The following is a 21502-nucleotide window of genomic DNA, read 5'->3' on the forward strand; positions in this document are numbered from 1 at the left end:
AAAAAACTTTAACATCTGAAGACCATTTTGAACCTTTTGTAAACTGCTCACAAATCATAAGTGGAGACAGGAAGCGGGGCCAAAGCCTTTATAAGGAAGTCACATCTTGCAAGTATTAAATACCTTTGGCTGGGCTCAAATGATTTTTATTCCTATTTTACTAATCTTTCTTAGAATCTGAGAGAAAACCTTGGCTGGTTCTTATGTTAGGCTCAGATTACTGTGTAAAGTGTGACGTTTACAGATAAATATTACACCTCCCAGACCGCTCGAAAGCAAATTGTGGCCGCCCAGATCGTATCAAACATGTTTAATATTTTAAAGAGCACCAATGGTACGATTTACAATTTCACATTTTCTTTGGTGTGTACTTTAAGTGTGTATTAAACGATATGCAAAAAGTACATACCCCAAAGTAAACGATGACGCGAGTTATCGTCTCCAAAGTAAGTCTCTTTTCTTGGACTACAACAAACACACGGATTGTAGGCAACATTTTACTTCCTGGGATTGGTGATGTAGACAAGACCGACATTATCATTATTCCTCCCACTTTGACTCTCAGCCTGTAACGGCGCATTCACACCGGGCGTAAGCATTAACGCTTAATGGAAGGCTTGTCTGAAGCGGGGCCGACAGCCAATCACAGGGGCCGCAGCACATGCTCCGGTCTTCCATAAACGTAATTGGCTGGCTCTGCCTAGGTTATTTGCTTAAGGCAATCTGATTGGCCGACGCTCGAGTTGCCGCTTGAAAAGTTGAGAAATTTTAAACTTCTGCCGCGAGCAACGGCAGTGACGCGGCGCAGAAGGATCCACAATTCAGTTCGCCAACGCTTGACGTCACCCAATAAAAGTGAATGGAAAGCGTCAACTCTTACGCCCCGTGTGAATGCGCCGTAAGTTAAAGCTGGCCATTTAGGGACAGTTTTGTACAAAATGTGTGCGTTTCAGGAAGATAGGTAAATCTGGAGCTACAAAGATTTATGGTATGTGGAAAATAATGTTTTTGAACCATAAACCACGCGAACACATTGTTTATACCAAATACACAAAATGACGTTGTTTTTTAGCAATGAAATAGGTGCTATTAAAATCAGAATAATTACGTCGGTACTTTCACAACAACCAATGAGAAACGGAGCTGAATGACAGACATTTTGTGGTATGTTTGTAAAAACTACTTAAATGTCTTTAAATGTCTAACCCCTGTCCAGGAAACCGCCCCTAAATTTAATAGTAAGCAAATTGAAACATCTGTCACAATTAAAAAATGTCTTGTAGTGTGTTATGCAACACGATATTCAAATATTGTGAAAATATCTACGATTTCCCTTGTGTATGTGCTGAAATCAGTCTTTATAATCAGGCGGGATTTCTTTGATTTCTTGTTTTTTTTTTCAAAAGTGGGTGTTCAGCATAACATTTTCCAGAACAGGGCTAAGTCCCAGACTAAAATGCATGCTTAAGCTGCTATAATTTCAAAACAAATATATCAGTGCCATTGTTTTGTCTCAAGACTACCCAGTCTCATAGATGCGTATAAATAGCAAGAAGTGTGAAAATCGTGCAATACATACATCAAATTCCAATTTGACGTGCATATGATATGCCAGTCCTTCCCATTCACCTAAGCGGCGCATTTTTGTTTGTCATTTGGATTTATTGGTTTCCCAATTTTTTGTTTTTTAAACCATTTTAGCTTGGGTTTAGGGTTAGATTTCAGATTTGCTTAAGTACGTTATTTAATATACAGGTTTCTAAATGTTTTTGTCTATATTTAAGCCATGGTCGCTTGGAGTTGGGGTTTGAATTGGGGTTTGGGTTAGGATGTCATTTTTATACACTGTAAACCCAAATTAGTAAGCAGAACTCAAAAAAATTAAGGCAACTCGTTGCCTCAAAATTTTTAAGTTCATGAACTTAAAACACAATTTCTTTTAGAGGTTAAATATTTTGATTACTTGTAACATAAACCTTTTGATTATAATTAAATTAAAAGTTCTTATTAAAGTCTACTCAATAATTTTCAGTTACATTGACTCATGGCATTAAGTTAACATTACTAAAAAAAAATAAGTACACAAAGAAGCACTTTTAAGTTATGTAAACTCAATGTTTTTATTTTTGTTCAGTTTTTTTTTAATTACACATTACTCAAAACCTTTGACACACAAAACTCAAAATCACATGGCTCAAAACTTAATTTTTTTGAGGCAACTCGTTGCCTCAAATATTTTGAGTACAGACAACTTAAACAGTTTGAATTACATTGTGTTTCACAAAATTTTTGCCCTTTCCATTTAAAATGGCAGTGTCAATTTAAAAGACCAACACAGACAACAATTCAAGTCACAAATACCGTTTGAAAATACAAAGGCACATTGTGCATATTGTGAAGAAAACACATTTTTAGATACATTTCTACATACACATCAAGTCCTTTTTGAGAGACTGTTACTTGGATGACACTTTTCCATCATCAAGGCAAAGTAACATTTGAGTGAATTCAAGTGTGTTGTCAGTCGCCTGGGATAGCTGAGGTGTAGTGCATAGATCAGTCCAAACATTACCAGAAAGGCATCAGTAAATCTGTAGAGGTTGACCAAATCTCGCTTTCAACGATGACAGATTTTCTCAGGCTGGAAGTGAACTGGACTTGTGTCGTCATCTATGATGACTGTAAGGAGGGCCTTTACAACATCTTAAAGCTCTGGCTCATCAGATGTGTCCTGCAAAATAAAACAGATATTAAAGCAAAAACTGGTTACACATGGCAAATACCAAGGGTAAATAGTTTTTTATTAATTAACTTTTGAAAAATTTTCAATTATTTACAGCAGGTTTAGTGCAAAAATACAGGGATAAATCTAGTCATGACATATGTTAAACAAACAATATTGCTACAGAACAACAGACAGAAAGTGATTTTAAAAGATGTGTGAACAAGGAACACATCAGTGTTCTAAAGGAGCCAGCCAAGCTACCAGTACATCCAAGTTGATAATATGCTCCAAAACCTATAAAGATAAATGCCTTATCTTGTTTAAAGAGCACCTATTATCCGATTCATGATTTTAATTTTTTGGGGGGGGGGTTGTCAGTGTGTATTAGTACATGTTAAGTAATCGATGACGCAAGTTATCCTCTCCAACTTAAATCTCTTTTCTTGACTACTACAAACACATGGATTGTAGGCAACAGTTTACTTCCATTGCCTGTTGACGTGAACACGACGGTCATTATCATAATCCCGCCTGTTTCTGACTCACAGCCTGTAAAGAATTTTTAAAGATTTAAAGAAGACTTAACCATGACTCAATCACGAGTTTTGTGCAGTTCAGAATAGCGCTTGTTTGTTACGCAGAACATAACAGATTGGTAAGGTAAGGATACTAAAACGTTAAAACCATGCCTGCATTTGTGATCGTAGAAGCGACAAACAACCAGCGCTACTCTGCACTGCTCAAAACTTGTGTTTGAATCATGGTTTAGTCAGTAGTAAATTCTTTAAATATGAAAACATAAGCGGGCGGGATTATGATAATGACCGTCGAGTCCAGATCAACAGGCTTAGGAAGTAAACTGTTGCGTACAATCCATGTGTTTGTTGTAATAAAAGAAAAGAGATTTAAGTTGGACACAATAACTCACGTCATTGTTTACATTGGGATTTGTACATTTTGCATATCATTAACATGTACTAATACACACTTACACACCAAAGGAAATGTAAAATCATGAAAAACATGTTCTTCTAATAATAGTAGTGTATATTTTCAAAAAAAAAAAAAAAAAACACTCACTGTGCAGGTCCTGAAGAACCCTGAGATGTCCTCATGTTGATAGACTGGAAGGAGATGAAGAGCAGTGATACACTTGGTGTGTATGTCACGTACCTCTTATAATGATAAAACACCATGGAACATAACTGAACTGTAAATGTTAAACTTGTAATGCAATCAGACAAATAAGTGAAGAAAATGTAGCATTCAAAATTGAATCATTAAACTTGTCAAATGCTTTTCAACTTTCCTCTTTCAATTAAGAATTACACCCATAAAATATTTAACAATATCTTTACCTGTTAATCGTAGATTCTTAGGATTTCAGTCAAAGCATTTGATGTCTTCCCAATTTTGGTTGTCTTTCTAGACTGATGACTTTTTTCAGAAAGAAGATGTCGGTCAAGCTCAGAGCAGAATATGTTGGGCAGGTTCTGTATTGTAATTCGTTGGAAGTCTAAATACACCTACATTTTTAAACAAAGACAACACAGTTATTTTAATTATGTGAATCTGGTAAATCTAACCCTCCCATAAAGCATAAAACAGCCCCTGAATGTGGTATAGGTTATCAGGAAAGGAATAACAAGAAAAAGTGCCACTACACATTACCTCAGACTCTATTTGAGTGCAGGCCAGAGTTCCATAAGGTTTTTCACTGGTGGGCATGTCTTCACTATGGTCTGTTGCCGCAGGTCAAATGCTGTCTGCATCCTCTTTCTTATAAGTGAAGAGGATGAAATATAAATCTTTAATTAAAGTGTGTCATATTTGTAGTTGAAATGTAACATTCATTTCAAATTTGGTTCCTATTTGACCGAGAAAAGGAGTGTTTGTAGTCTCACCCATAGATATGTATAAAGGCTAGATGTCTTACGGCAGAGTCTCTAACGTCCTCACCTGGCGGCCATCTTACCTCAGACAGTTCGCTCACTCTGAGCATTGAGTTTAATGGTGCAGGTACTTTTAAATGACCATAACTTGCTCAATGCTATACCAATTTTCAAACGGTTTGGTTTCTTACAAACATTATTAACGGGGCTATAATTCTGGATGCTTCAACATTTTTCATGAATTTTTTCTATTTTTTTAGTATAAGCATGCAGTGTCATAGGTACATCTTTGACGTTTATAACAAACCGTTTGAAAATCTGTACAAAATTAAGCAAGTTATGGTAATTTAAAAGTACCTATACCGTTAAAACTCAATGGTACAAGTGAGCGTCATGTAGTAAGATGGCCGCCAAAATGCGGACGTTCCACTCAATTGGCCAGCAGCACGGGCGAGAAATCTAGCCTTTATACATATCTATGGTCTCACCCCCTCAACAAAGATATTGGACTTCCTGCTTTCAATGATGCAAAATGATGATTTTTACATAATTGAAAGAAGGAAGTGCAACACTGAAATCTGTATTTCTCCGTGGCAACTGAGAAAATGATGCACGACCATTGAAAAACATGTTCTAACTGTACAAAGCTTAATGCAAATGGGTGAAGTGTCCCTTTAAATATTTGCAATCTGTCAGTAAAAGAAGATGAGCACAACCCCAAATCATTTTGCAGCCAGCCACCTAAAAGGCAAACAAAATGCATGTTAGCAAGTGTATAGCTCCATTAAATCAGGAGAACTTGAAACAGTTTGAGTAGAATTCCTCATACTTAATACTGAGTAACGTATAAGTTAACCAACAGTTTACATGATTATTGAACTTCCGAACACATGTAAAGGCAGCAAAAGTTGAAACTTTAGACCCATTTCTACGGTCTGATTAAGTGATTATCATTAAATGCATCTTGCGTCTTTATATATTTTCTGCTTTTGTTGTCAGTTCTGTTTCATAACCAAGACATCGATGATAAACACACACCATAAAGAACTGAGATTTTGGCTATATTTTATCACACACACAGCGCATGCACAGCTTATGTCATTGTAACCATGTGTTTATTTACATACAAACTATGTTCGTGCTTATATATCCAAACAGTTGATAACAGGGACAGGTTATAAAAACGCTGACCGCCATAGGTTGATCTGAATATGCTGCTTCTCCCTTCCGAATCACACACATTACACTTTAATGTTTAATCACACACGCGAGAAAAGCGAGACCACGCGGGGCAGTACTGACGTGTTTCCCACTAAAGGAAAGCGACGGTTTATCCAAAACCCAGCCGCCACGGCAACGCGACTTCGGTGTTTCCAGGTTATTTACTTTATGTCCACATCAGACAACATTGGCAACGGCTCTTTTTTTGTATCGCGGGGGACGCAATCAACTGTTCATTAGAAAAAACACATTTAACACTTACCGTGAAACCGATGGTGCTGATTACTGCCGACAGCTTGAAGTTCGAATGCAGTCAATTGTGGCGCCAAGCCGGCAACGTCATTCCCACGTTGCGCGTTCCGGTTCTCACGCACGCGCTGATCTTGGACCACGTGAGTGTCGTAAGCCAATAAAATGATGGACCTAACCTAATTCAAAATTAAACTTTTTTCAAACGTATATTAATGTTATCTGTGATAAATTCAAATAAACATCTAATGTTGAACCCACTGGCATGGTCAATGAAATTACAATTCTGAGACCCTAATTTGAAGTGAATGTGTGTGTATATTTTAAATGTTAACCATTTTAAAATTTATATTATTTAATGACACTGACACACGCACGCACACGTTACTGATGTCAGACGCTTGACAGTTGAAACAACAAAAATAAGTACATTGAAATTATACTCTTAAGTGAAAATCAACTTAATCTGCAAATAGTTTCAGTAATTTTTAAATATTTTTGTTTAATTTACTCACAATTTAAAAAAAGTCTCAGAAACGCAAAACATTTGAGTTAGTAGAACTTTTTTAGGAAATTAAGTTTATACTACTCAATTAATTTAATTATTTTGAGCATTTGGGTTTACAGTGTATAACAAAAAGTTGTTCTAATCCTAAACCCAAGTGAAAATGGTAAGAAAATAGCAAAAACATTAAGAAACTAATAAATAAAACGACAAAAAAGATGCGCCGTTTAAGTGAATGGGAAGGACTGGCGTATTATATGCACGATTTTCACAAACAACTGATTGCGCATAAGATTTTGCGGGTATCTGGCAAGCGTGAGCGTCTCTTTTATCATAAACCCTTTAGACGCGTGTTCAGCAGGCACTTATTTTAACAAGACACGTGATGCACATAGGATCACTTGACGCGCCGAACATATATTTTGAAATTACGAACCACACACATGGCGGCTACATACATGTTGTGATGAACTTCGCATCGTGCGCCCTCTAAAAAAAAGTCACCGGCAGCCACTGCACACCAGCACTGTTTATTGTAGGGTTGTTTGTAAAAACTACTAAAATAATAACTAAGGCCTAGTCCTGGATTAATCTTAACCCTGTCCGGGAAACGACCCCATATGAAATTGAACTTGAAATTAACTGATTACTTGAACTGTCTCAGAATGTTGTATTTGTAAGACGTTTGTTTTGCCAAAAAAGTCAGTAAAAACAGTGATTTTCGTGGGATTTAATAAATATTTAAAAGAACGTTTGATCTGACTCATTTAAACATGTATTTATATATTGAGAGAATTTAAAAATTTTAGATTATGTCAATTGTGAAGCCTTTTATATTGGAATGAATACATATTTCAGATTGAAGGAAACTGAATTTAGATTAAGTCTGTTAAAAATCTTTTTTTTATTTAAGCCAATTTAAAATATTTGATTTACACCAAATTCAGAAAAGAGTTTGCATGAAATACAAAAAATTAGTTTGAACTGAATGGTTTCTGAACATTAGATCAATGTAAAATCTTTATTGTGAATGGTTACTTCAATTTTATTAGGATAATCCAATGTTTCACTTTTTACAGTGTAGTGTGAGCCCAGCATTAGTTTTACGATCTTACAGAGATCTTGTTGTCTTGTTATTTTACAAAGCAAGATTTTGCATTGTGTTATGTAAATCACAACCTAATATCTGAACTGCTCTGAAAAGTGATGGAGAAGTTTGCTAATTTAAAAGAAGATTTTTATGTTAACAAATTAGCAAAAAAAATTATTGAGAAACAGACGCATACATTGCAGCCGCATGCTAGTGATGATACAGGAAAAAGGCTTAGAGAACAAAGGAAGAGTTTGTTTGGTAGTTTATTGGAAAAGTTAAAGTGAAGTTAAACAAATGTGACATTTTTATAGCACAACCCTTCAGAGTTTACTTATCCGACATCATTTTAAAGAATGATGGAGGACAGTTAGTGCCAGACATTTTACACAGATTCTTACAGAGGTCTGTTAAAGTTTCTGAGTTTAAGCTACAATCTTTTGAATGAAGTCAGAGCTGTGAAAGTGGAGCTCAAGCAGAAAGCAGCATTTCTGAGCTGTCAGCCACAGTGACATATGCGTTACGGTTCACAAAGCCATGCCAGATTGTGTGTTTGAAAAGTCAGCCGGTGATAAGGGACACAGAAATCATGTGTCATAGCACTTTGTGCATTATGTAGTGTACAACAACTGTGTCTTTGTGTTAATAATACCATTGATCTTTTACTAGCATATATCATAAAAAACACTGTATATTCATCCATAGAATAAGTTGTTATAAATCCATAATTCTCCCAATTATTGCTTAGTCACATAGTTCAACATGCAGGCATCACCTCAAATCAAATCTACTTTCCATTTTGAGCCAGAAACTGCACAAGTTTCTATTTCTATGCTTTAGAAAATCTGACATTTATTGTGTGGACAAGAGGCTAGATAAAGAAAGCGGAAAGATAAGGTGAGAAAAGTAGATTTTATTTTACTAAGCCAGAAGCCCAAGCCTGAGCTGATATTACCCATCATGCATTGTGCCAACACTGCTATCATCAATCTTGCTCTACAGATAAGGTGAAGTGCAGAGAATCTAAAATTTTTATTTAAAGTGATAACAAATTTTTAAATATATCCTGATATTAAAGGTGTTTAAAAAGTGGCTGGATTTGAAAGTACAGCAATGGATTTGGTCACAATAGGTATGTTTTTATGCAACCAAATAATCCGTTTGTAAACGCATTGATGGCTCAATAGTATTGAAAAGCATTCATGTAAACACCTTAATCAATATGACTGGGATCGATCGGATGCAAATTTCGATCGTATTTCGATCGTATTGAAGGGTGGTGTAGTCCGATATATGATCCGATCAGCAGGGGAAAAGTATGCATGTAAACGCGTGAATGGTGGTATTTTCTTAATCTGATGCAAAAAACCATTGTGCACGTGCGCAGAACATTTGTGCCAAGTTCATGTCTTATATTTACGTCTTACATAATTCTCATCACAGAAACATGCAATAGCAAGGCAATGGCACCAGGCATTATTAAAGGAATATTCCATTTTCTTAAAAGAAAAATCCAGATAATTTACTCACCACCATGTCATCCAAAATGTTGATGTCTTTCTTTGTTCAGTCAAGAAGAAATTATGTTTTTTGAGGAAAACATTGCAGGATTTTTCTAATTTTAATGGACTTCAATAGAGCCCAACATTTAATACTTAACTCAACACTTAACAGTTTTTTTCAACGGAGTTTCAAAGGACTCTAAACGATCCCAAACGAGGCATAAGGGTCTTATCTAGCGAAACGATTGTCATTTTTGACAATAAAAATAACAAATATACACTTTTAAAGCACAACTTCTCTTCTAAATCCGGTCCAGCGCGACCTAACGTAAATGCGTAGTGACGTAGGGAGGTCACGTGTTACATATATAAAACGCACATTTGCAGACCATTGTAAACAATAAACTGACACAAAGACATTAATTAGTATCAGTTGACATACAACAACGTAGGAACGGTCCTCGTTTTCAACACTTGTAAACACTGGGGCGGAGTTTCGCGTTCGTCCTCTGTGACCTCTTGACGTCATGACATTTGCGTGGGGTCACGTTGGCGCATCACGACCGAATTTAAACGAGAAGTTGTGCTTTAAAAGTGTATATTTGTTATTTTTATTGTCAAAAATGACAATCGTTTCGCTAGATAAGACCCTTATGCCTCGTTTGGGATCATTTAGAGTCCTTTGAAACTCCGTTGAAAAAAACTGTTAAGTGTTGAGTTAAGTATTAAATGTTGGGCTCTATTAAAGTCCATTAAAATGAGAAAAATCCTGCAATGTTTTCCTCAAAAAACATAATTTCTTCTCGACTGAACAAAGAAAGACATCAACATTTTGGATGACATGGTGGTGAGTAAATTATCTGGATTTTTCTTTTAAGAAAATGGAATATTCCTTTAAGGTAATGGGCTCACACGCTGTACATTCTGTAGTATTCATGTGTACTTTCATAACAATAGGCAACATAAAGCAATAAATAGCTTTGTGTACTTTGAAAATTGTGTTTTCCTTGACTTTCCTTGCCAAGTATATCTGAAAACTTCTTAAGAACAACTTTCTCCAACTCAACTTTGTACATTTATCCAGAGATTAAGCGTGAACTTGACAAGAGATGCTATGCACTGGGTGGCGTTGCCAAGTACTCTGCTTTTATTGCGATACTGTTTAAACTGTTCGTTTTTATTTCTGCTGGTAAAAGATGAAAATATTTCGTTCATTGGTCTTTGGTATTTGAGCTGTACATATTCATTGGGATGCTTTCGGGCTAGTTTTAATGGCCATTGGGTTTGATAAGCGAAACTGGCAACCCTAGCTGTACGTTTGCGCAGACGTTCGGTTTAGATTTTATAGAATGTGCATGTAAACAATCATTTTAATCAGATTGCAATGTTCAGGGTGCATGTATACTGTATTGTCATAACCTTCAATCAGAATTTGTGCATGTAGACATAGCCATTGATTAATGAAAAAATAAGCACCATGCATAAATAAATAAGAATACGATCAAGTAATAAATTCTCAGGTACAGTACACTTGGCAATGAAACAATTAAAACTTTCTGAATGCCATTTCATTAGTTATTAGTACTTTATTACTTACTCTGCTAGGACACCTGCGTGAATAAGAGAAACAGACATCAACTAAAATGACGTTGGGATCAGCCGATTAAGGTAATAATTATAAAACTTTCAACTGAAGTTCTGAGAAAATCTTGCATCAGTTGTTTATAAATGAAAATTTTTCTGATGCAATAAAATTTATCTGTTTTTAAAAGTGACTGTCCAAACAGCCTTTGATGCAGCTACACCCACAAACACCCCAGTGCCAATAAACTCACTTATGATTTAATACACATCACTGACCTGGTTAGTGGGGTTGCACTAGATGTCCAGCAACTTACTCTATGCTGGTTGATTGCGTCATTAAAACATTATTGTTCAGTAAAATATATTCAGTTTGGGCTATTTTCAGTTGAATAGTTTTAGTTTCTGAACATTTGGTGCATCTCTAAATTCGTCTGAATACAGAAACTAATTATATATGGCTTTATGTTTCTAATGATTCAACCGGGGACAAAAATACAATCAAGGGTAAATAAGGTCCATGAGGATGACTTAAATAAAGCACCTGAAACATAAGGAGGTAAAACAAACCAGGAAAGAAACTGAGAGTGGGACAGAAATACTCATGTCAATTCGACAAGGAAATGTACATCTGATATGGTTGGAGTCTGTAAATAGCCTCACATGAACGACCAAATCAATGGCTTCAAGTGGCTTTATGATATTCGTTACTCAGATTCATCAACACAGAAAAAACTCAACATTACACGCTGAGAGATATTTAAAGGGATAGTTCACCCAAAAATGAAAAATCTGTCATTATTTACTCACCCTCATGTTGTTCTAAACCTGTATGAATTTCTGTTTTCTGAAGAACACAAAAGAAGATTTTTTTTAATGATGGTAAGCACACAGCTGATTGTAACCATCGACTTCCATAGTAGGAAAAACAAATATGGAATTCAATGGGTACCGTTAACTGTGTGCCTACCATCATTTATCAAATTTTGCGTTCATTAAAATATAAAAGCTCATACAGGTTTAGAGCAACATGAGGGTGAGTAAATGATGACAGAATTTTCATTTTTGGGTGAACTATCCCTTTAACCGGCAAATGGGTCATTTATTCTGTACGGAGTTAAATGAGTGTGCTCACACATCTACCAATGAAAGTATCATTTCCACAGGCCTATGACCTTCAGAAGGCAGCTGTGTCACGTAATTAGCTGGTAAGTATTGGAGAGAGAGAGAGAGAGAGAGAGAGAGAGAGAGAGAGAGAGAGAGAGAGAGAGAGAGAGAGAGAGAGAGAGAGAGAGAGAGAGAGAGAGAGAGAGAGAGAGAGAGAGATCTTATATCTCACATTGGTCATAAAGTGTCTATGGATGCTGCGTGTGTGTGTGTGTGTGTGTGTGTGTGTGTGTGTGTGCGTGCGTGCGTGCGTGCGTGCGTGCGTGCGTGCGTCTGTTAGACGGGTGGTATTTGCAAACAAACTTAACCCAAAATATAAACCCTTCATTTTATGAATTATCATTTGTGGATTATTTAAAAAAGCTGCACTTACCATAGGGGTCACCATGCAGAACATTTTCCATGTGCCTGATCATAGCCCCCAGGTCACTGTCCTGAGACACAGGGATACAAAGAGTATGAAGGGAACACATTTAAACTGGGAGACCCCCAATTTAAAGCTAGTTTGTACAATATCTTCCATTAAAACCTACTTTTAAAATGAGTAGGGGTGCGCGGGGCAAAAAGTAATGCAGGGTTAGTTGTAACACGGACTGTTTACATTGTTGTTACATTTTTTTCACGCTGCCAAAAGACGATCTCCTGCATATTATTGGAAATGTATAATTTTTTTCCAGAGAGTTATTGATGAACGAGTGTTTTGGTGGCATGTAAGTAAATTTTTTCATCATATGTTTTTTTTTTGGTTTCTAAGTTGGGTGTGTAAGATACCAAATCCAATGCTATGTCATAAATATTAATCAGTGTCTTGTTGACTAAAACATAGCATCGTTTTTTAAATAATGTCTGCAGCTCTTAGCAACTTTTTTGGTGGGCTTGAAAATATTTTGACCCAGTGGGGTTAATTGTAACGCTGTGTTACAACTAACCCCTCAGCACTAACAATATGAAAACCGCTAGTGTAATTCTTGTCGTTGTTTTAAATAGGCTACACGCTAATGATTGCTGGCTGCCAACAAAATAAATGTGCCTGTCTTATCAAAAATCGTCAAATTTATTTTTGTTCATATCTTTAATATTGATTGAATAAGGTCACGTCAATGATTGAAATCATAATGAAATGAATGGCTAAAATCAGACTTCGATGCTCATTATCTCAGAATTTGATTTTAAACTGTAGTATGGTTATTACAGACTGGGTCACATATAAAAAGATGATTTGTCATAATTGTGCTGCTTTTTCTCACATATTTAGACATTTGTATCCATTTATAATTGAACTATTGTTAGAAATGGGCTGGATGCATGAATACACTGTGGATCCCGTCTATTATAGACAGATATATAAACAATATCCACTTCAAGTATATAGACAAAATAGTATCACTATCAACTTAATTTTTAGCAAGTGTTACAACTAACCCCCTGCCTGTTACAATTATCCCCACCTATGGGGTAAGTTGTAACGTTTGCACTTCTGTCACGTTTGGTGTAATTCAAATATTTTTTGAATGATTTAGCCAAAACCAAAAAGCGTTAGGTTGTGCCCCGCTCTCCCCTACATTATAAAATCAGATTTCAGAAATTGAAGTTGTTGTTTAACACATACACAGTTATATACATATACAACATGTTGTGAAATGTATTTTGGTATACTGTGCAACCAAATACAAACTAAGAAAAATATACAATATTTCTCAACCAAAAGTTAAAAGAAAAAAATTGAATTAGAGACTGTGGTTGTTAGACACATCTGTAATAAGAATATTCATTACTCACAGAGAGGTCTTGAAACCCCTATAATCGCCTTACTGTGTCACTGGGGTTCCTTTATAAAAGGATCACATGATCGAAAAGATTGAAGTGGCACCATGATGAAGGTTAACCTGAAGATATTTGCACTCCCGTGGGGCATTTACCTTCTTAAAATGAAAGCCTCAGGGCAGATATAAATTGAATGAGTTTGAATCATGGCTGAAGCACCGTAATGTTGTGAGCGGAAAACTATATTCAAACTCCAATTGGTTTGCAGAAAGCAGAGATGAGTTCCTTGCGTATGGGTCCCTGCAAGTGTATTATGGTGGAGGGTAAGCCTTTGGGCAGTTCATGGGTATCAAGCAAACCATCTGTGCAAAACATCGAAATGAGAAAAGGAAAAATGCTGGCACTGTTATTATCTAGCTTTACAAAATGCAATTCCTCCACTCCTCTGTTTAGGGGAATCTCACCCGGCCATGGCTGGCAGCACAAACATCTCCGGTTTTGCTCTCACTGCGAGTCAGCTAATTATCAACTGTCCAGTGGGGCAGAAGTCTATTCCACTGTCCCCTTTGGTTTTATACCATCACGCTTCTCTCCCTTTCAGTGATGACAAATAGTTTTAATCTATCTTGGTTGACCTGACTGAATCATGCAAAAGTGTTGGATTGCAGCTTCAAAGGGACATTCCACTTTTTTGAAAATATATGCTTATTTTCCAGCTCCCCTAGAGTTAAACATTTGATTCTTATTGTTTTGGAATCCATTCAGCTGATCTCCGGGTCTGGCGCTAGCACTTTTAGCATAGCTTAGCACAGTCCATTGAATCTGATTAGACCATTAGCATCGCGCAAAAAAAACCCCAAGAAAATGAGCATATTTTCAAAAAAAGTGGAATGTCCCTTTAAGAGTCTGTTGAGCTACCTGGTTTTACTTTGGCACCAACACAAAAAGCCGCAAACCATCAGCTTGTTAATCCTTCTTTGGCCTGCATGCAAAATGCATTTGCATAATGCTACATCATAGACAAGTGGTGTTATATTAGATGTACATTCACTGCTACCTGTAGGGTTTGAGTGCATGTGAAATGTGATTGAATTTATCTTGTCATGCTTCATAAAAAGATGGTTCAGTCAACAAGAGGTTATTAAGACTTGAGGGTGTCTGAGAGTCCGTAAATAAATCATATAGAGGTACTGGAAAGTGAAGGAAGTCTACTTGAAGTATAGTGACATAGAAGTGTCCTTGGAGATGGAAAACTATCATATGCTGCTAGCAAATTTATATACTACATTTAAAAGTTTTCTGTTTATTGTGGGTAATTTTACACCCAACTATTGGGTTAAGTGACACCTTGTGAGATATCTACCTATAAAGCATTTTCAGGCATCAAATCTCTTGTGTGTTTTTTGTGCATTGTGGATCGTTCCGAATCAGACTTTTAGTTAGCATGCTGCCTTAAAGCACAGCTGACTATGTAGGGAATAGACAGCAAGGTACCTTACTAGGTTCTGAAATGCTAATTCTTGCTAAATTTCTTAAAGGGGACATTTCACAAGACTTTTTAAAGATGTCAACTAAATCTTTGGTGGCCCCAGAGTATGTGTATGTTACGTTCTAGCTCAAAATATCATATAGATAAATTAATATAGCATGTTAAAATTGTCCCTTGTTGGTGTGAGCAAAAATGTGCCGTTTTGGGCGTGTCCTTTAAAATGCAAATGGGTTGATCTCTGCACTAAATGGCAGTGGCGTGGTTGAATATTAGAGGGCGGTATTATCCTCTTCTGACATCAGCAGGGAAGCCAAATTTCAATTACCTATTTGTTCACATGCTGGTGGAGAATGGTTAACCAAAACTAAGTTACTGGGTTGATCGTTTTCACATTTTATAGGTTGATAAAAGCACTGGGGACCCAATTATAGTACATATACATGGAAAAAGTCAGATTTTCATGGCATGTCCTCTTTAAGCAATTTTTTTTCCATTCATGTTTGTCAACTAATAAGTAAAGTTTAATTACACCATGTACAATTTAGCGTGGCTGCACAGAGTTAAATTCGCTAATAGATGTAAATATCACACAGTCAAGATGATTGACATCTGCTCCCTTCCAGCAGGGGTTCGTTCCTTACCTGTCGACATGTCTGACAGGTAGCGTCTGTAGAGAGGTCTTCCTCTGAGACTCCGTCTCCATCTGAATCTTCCTCCGAGCAAGACTCAAAATCATCCACAGAGTAAAATGCCTCCGCTGCCTGAGGATCTTCTGGGATCGCTGGAACGATTACAAAAAAATGAAGAACATTTAAGTGACACACTGGTAGTTTAGCACAGCAATGTATTGAAATGATAGGCAGAAGCTTTTATTTATTGTTCACAATTATATGTACATTAAATGCTTGATGGGTAATTTTAGCCCAGCGCTGAGCTCTGTAGCTCAAAAAATAAAAAAAATGTATATATAAAAACAAATGTTTACAAATAATTGTAATAAAAAATTATAATATTCATACACAGCAGAAATAAACATTTGTATTGTATTGTACTTGCATATATATATATATATTTATCATGCTTTTCCTTACATTTAGGGTTTTGTGGGCTTCATTTTGCGCTAGAGCTTGTGACGTGTGTGGATTCCTTCTCGCACGCACTAAGGGGCTTATCATACACCCGGTGCAAAGCGCGAAGCAAGTGTCTTTTGCTAGTTTCAACCAGACACAATTATCATTTTTACATTTAGCACTACGTTGTTTAAATAGCAAATGCATTTGCGCCCAATTTTGCGCCCATGGGTGTTCTGGTCTGAAAACAAGGTGTGTTCAGGCGCATTGATGGTGCGTTGTTTTTTGAGGCAAGTAAAATACACCACTGACCAAAAAAATTGTTCTAAAGTTTAACGTAAATGGCACAATGTTGTTTTTGTTATTTAAAGAGCGCGTTAGTAATATGCGCCTATAAACGGGAGGATAATGCACGTTTGCCCATCACATACATGGATGTGTTTTTAAATAAGAAAAATTAGGATTAAAATAATAGCGGTATTGCGGAAAGACGGAAAATCTCGTCATTCCCGGGAAGCGTTTTCTCTTGATTGACGAGATATCTCGTCAATGGCGGGGAAAGAGTTCATTTCAAAACTCAACAATGGCACGAAAGATGAAGTGTGTTTTTGGATGTAAGGAGAAGACATCCAGCCTTATGAAAACAATGGATATAGTTTTTTATCCAGGGTAGCAGCGGATTTTTGCGTGTGTGTTTGATGCGCTGGATTTTCCCAACCGGGTCATGACGAGTTGCATGCGGTAAGTAAGACTTCTGTCTTATGTTGGAAATAGGCGCATGCATATTATATAAATGACATGAACATGTAGTGAATCATAAGTTAAACAGTGTTGTATAGTGTTGCATGTACTCGCTCCTCCCGCGGTATAACTCCTCCTTCTTTATTTTTTCGTACGTTATCGGAAAGATTCGGTAAAGCTAATCTTTCTTTTATAAATCTGATTAAACTAAAGACTCTTCGGAGATATAAAGGATGTCATACTACTCTATAGGTACTCCAGATTAACATCAGAAATGCAGAAACAGCGTGTGTTATGTGAGCTTTAATACAAATGAAAACAACATATTAAAATGGTGTTTCCGTCATTTAGTTTTTTAGTTTACAAATTCCGCACACCCATTCCATTACTCATTACAAGAAAAGGAACAACCCTTTAAGGCTGTGCGCTTGGCCAACAAACAATTTGTCCCTCCTTAAATTAGCAAAAGCTGATATGGACACGCCGGTTTAGACTATGTGCTGTGCTTAGATCATTAAAATAGGGCCCCAGGACTTGTAATGTGTGCGTCTTGGACTCTTCCTCGGACCTTAACGTGGGTGGCATGGACTCCTTCTAGCACCTGAACTCTGACTCTTCCTCGCACACGAGCTTGTAATACGCGTGGCTCTGCCATTTCCTTGCACTAGAAAGGTTGTTAGGTGCGCAGGGGTTTAAAACCAGTGTGTGGGTTGTTCCCGCTACCTGGCACGCAGGAAATGTTATAATGTCTGGACTTTAATGACACACTCAGATTAATGGCATCAGTTTTAAGAAAGTTGCGGTCGTGACAGTGTTGCCCTATTATTCATCTATCGTTTTATTCATCTATGCCTCTGTAAATACAATTTAACATTCTACGGCACCTATAAATTCATCATGGGGACAGAAAAGTTTCCCTATTTGAAGTCTCCGTATATTCTTGCTACCCCAGCACTCATGCCAGGACAAACATAATACGCATTGGAAAGCGAAAAACCTGTTAGTTTTACTTTAAAATTATTCTGATTGATGATGACAAAGAGCTTTTGCCTTCCCTATAAACAAAGAAATCAGACTTGAGTCTATCTCATCTTTAAAACGTTTGTCTAACCAGAATATAACCCAAAGCCGTATGACGTACACACACCTACAGAGGAGGGGGGAGAAAGACATGCTTGGCCTGCATCCAGGATGATTACAGTTTTATGGCTTTGATTCTATCAGACTGGACCACCAAACAGTAACTGAAGACAAGACAGAGATGGCAGGAGAGATGAAGGAAGCGAGTGTTAGACTGTACTTTACTCTGTGGGAACCACCATTCACTGCCTGAACAGTTTTATGTTTTTCTTTAGATCTTTCCACCTGACTTCACATAGCACAGTGTGTAACAGGAACAGAAATGTGTGGGTATGCACATCCCACACCTGCATCTCAGGGACTACCCACCTGATCAAGAACTCAAAATTAGAGTTAAGATGCCTTTCAAGTCCAAACAAATAGATAAAAGAGCAATATTTGTTTGACAGAACCTCTAAAGATTTCTTCTTTAATCCACTTCATCATCAACATACATTCTCTGACACACACTGTGGGAAAATTCAGATGTGAAATCTTAACGGTTTTCTTCTACAGAATGAAAGATCAGAGTATTTCTTGGACACAACATGTCAACAATAATAATAAGTATATGTGAAACAGTATGCAAATAAAACCCCAAAATGTCACATTTTATTATTTGAGCAAATGTGCCTCAAAAGTCAAATGTACATAAATCCTGCATATTCCAAAACTATACAAACAGTTTGAAAGTGTTCAAGCAATCCCAGCGATACGGACGTGACATTTGCAGTCAAAACTTGAAATATAAATTCTCAAAGGCTGCGTTTATTACCCATACTGAACCATCTGTTGATATATTTCCTAAACCCCTGATGATAGAGTCCAGACATCAGAAAGAAAATATCAGTCTATACTCATGTTTTCTATTTTAGATGAGGGAAACATTCATGCATTATGGATGTGACATAAAAGGACACTGGGATGTCTCTAAGAAAGGATGTTTTAATTTATTTCACATTTTTGTGTTATGCTATTTAACACATTATGTGGCATTATTAGGTTTGGGTATATTGTAAGAAATTTTCCGGTTCCGACTCTGGTTCCAGTTCTGCCTAACGATTTCCGGTTACGGTTCCATATAATAAAACGTAATGTGTTAAATAATGCACAATACTTAAACAATTCCATTTGTTTTTATTTATTTTGGCCACTGTCAAAATATGTTATATGTAAAGTGAATTAATATTTTCAGTCACTATATAATTTATTCCTGTTGAAGGTAGATCCTACCTGGTGAAGTGGACATGTTAGCACCAGTAGTTCTCAAACATATGATTTAAGATTTATATACTGGAGCAAGTGTTTTGTCATATTTCTTGTACAGCAGCCTTTGCAGGATATAATTTCTGTATGTGCATGCATGTTCGCATTGATGCATATATGCTTACTGAATATATAATGCATACATATTGAAATATAAAAATGTAAACGAGGATCAGATATATTTCTCTTAACAAACGTGCCAGTTCATAGGCACCGATTTTTTTTCGCCGGTGGGTGCTTGTCACAACGTCAAGCAATGCTTAGGTTACTTAGCAACGGCAGACGCTCTGGAGCCCCCAAATGCTGTGTCCCGTAAACGTTTTGGGATGCTCTTATGAACCATGCCTCGCTAAATATATCAAGAGATGTTGCACTCCATAAGGCTGAAAAGGGAAACAAAACAATCTCAAAATGTTTAGACATCCATCAGTCTACAGTTAGACAAATTGTCTATAAATGAAGACAGTTTAATACTGTAACTACCCCTCCTAGAAGTGGGCGCACAGCCAGATCACATTTTATGGGAAATCACAGTAGAAAAATAGTTTATTCATAGGGATTCACATACTTTTCTTGCGACTGTATTGACATCTGAGAAATCAGTATGTAGTGAACAGCATACAACAAAGCATTCCAGACACCTCCCCAATTGCTACATATGGACTGGATTTTGGTGGGTTAAAGGTATTGCGGAGGATTTTCTTTTTCCGGGTGGATCATCAAGACTATTGGTCCTCCTAGTTGTCAATCAGGAGTGTTGCGCAATTGCATTTTTTTAAAAAGTGGAGAAGGCGGTTCTTTTCTAAAATTCGAGAAAATCCTCCGCTACACCTTTAACATAAGCAAGTGTCCAGTCAATCAGATAAGGCTGCTCGGACAACTCTTTTATGACTGACCTCTTTTGATTGGCTCACACTATTTCTGCTTCTCATCCTTTCAAACCCCCCTTCGCCATCATAAACATTCCTTAGGGAAAAGCATTTTTCAAATTATTGGCTTAACCAAAGGACAAGTCTTTACATCCTTCCACCACCAAAACTGACTTAAAACCATCACCTATTGACTTCATACTCATTTAAAGACTGCATTCTGAATTCTCTCTGTGTTATGAAACTATTAAAATAATCACAGTTATTAACATATGAATGAATGCATGCATGTTTGATATGGTAACATTTTGCTGTCATGTTTATACTTTTTACATTCAGGATAATGGCACTGGTATTTCAGAAAGGGTTTGGTAAGTGGAAAATGCATGAATGAAATTCTAAAGATAAAGTTAAACTCTGTACTTTATGCTATGCAAATGAGTTCTCATCCGCATTCTGTGGGCTTCCTCTGACATCAACAGCCAATCACCATTCTGCATCAGGAAAGTGCCAAAATGCAAACTCCTACTTATCTAAAGTTATAAAAGTACCTTTTTTCCAGACATTCCTCGCTCTGAGTCCTTCTGAAAAGAAAGACATTAACAGAGTACAAACCCCATCGTTTTGAATTTCCGGCTGCATGCTAGAGATTGTAACAGGACAAACCAACACCTCAAAGCTCTGAGTCTCAGGCCCTGTGCTAAGAGACTGAAACAGAGCACCCAACTTCTTGTCTCCTGCTGAGACAATAACAAATCATTGAATAACCAACCAAGTTTGTGAATCTTTCTGAGATTTTACAGCTCCTCGTTCTGAGTTCGACAACAGAGACTGAAACAGATCGACCACAAGTTTTGAGTCTCTGGCCCGTGTGTCCAGAGACTAAGTGGATCACACCACGTTTCGAGCTTTACGTCCAGAAAGGCAATAACCTACGTCTGCAAGAAGGTGAAACCTTAGGGAAACCTATAGGGGTCTATCTTACACCCGGCGCAATACAGCGCAATGCGCGACACAAGTGTCACAATTATCATTTTCACATTTAGCGCCACGTTGTTTAAATAGCAAATGCATTTGCGCCCCCTTTTGCGCCCATGGGCGTTCTGGTCTGAAAACGAGGTGTGTTCAGGCGCATTGTTGGCGCGTTGCTATTTTTAGGCAACTAAAATAGACTACGTTATGTGTAGTCTATGCAATATGTTTTTTGTTATTTAAAGAGCGCATTAGTAATATGCGCCTATAAACGGGATGA

At 36.9% G+C, this 21502-nt stretch overlaps 1 protein-coding gene across 1 annotated transcript in view; it reads right to left on the reverse strand.

Annotated features, from left to right (window-relative positions):
* Positions 1–21502, reverse strand: part of nek11 (NIMA-related kinase 11) — an 83556-nt gene that overhangs the window by 14905 nt on the left and 47149 nt on the right. The window contains exons 12-13 of the mRNA XM_065298595.1: positions 15827–15966; positions 12306–12366 (exon numbers count right to left, since the gene is read on the reverse strand). Coding sequence (XP_065154667.1) covers positions 12306–12366; positions 15827–15966 — 201 coding nt within the window. The remainder of the gene's footprint in view (positions 1–12305; positions 12367–15826; positions 15967–21502) is intronic.

The sequence above is a fragment of the Paramisgurnus dabryanus genome, chromosome 13, assembly GCF_030506205.2.
Source record: "Paramisgurnus dabryanus chromosome 13, PD_genome_1.1, whole genome shotgun sequence".
Classification (NCBI taxonomy): Eukaryota; Metazoa; Chordata; class Actinopteri; order Cypriniformes; family Cobitidae; genus Paramisgurnus; species Paramisgurnus dabryanus.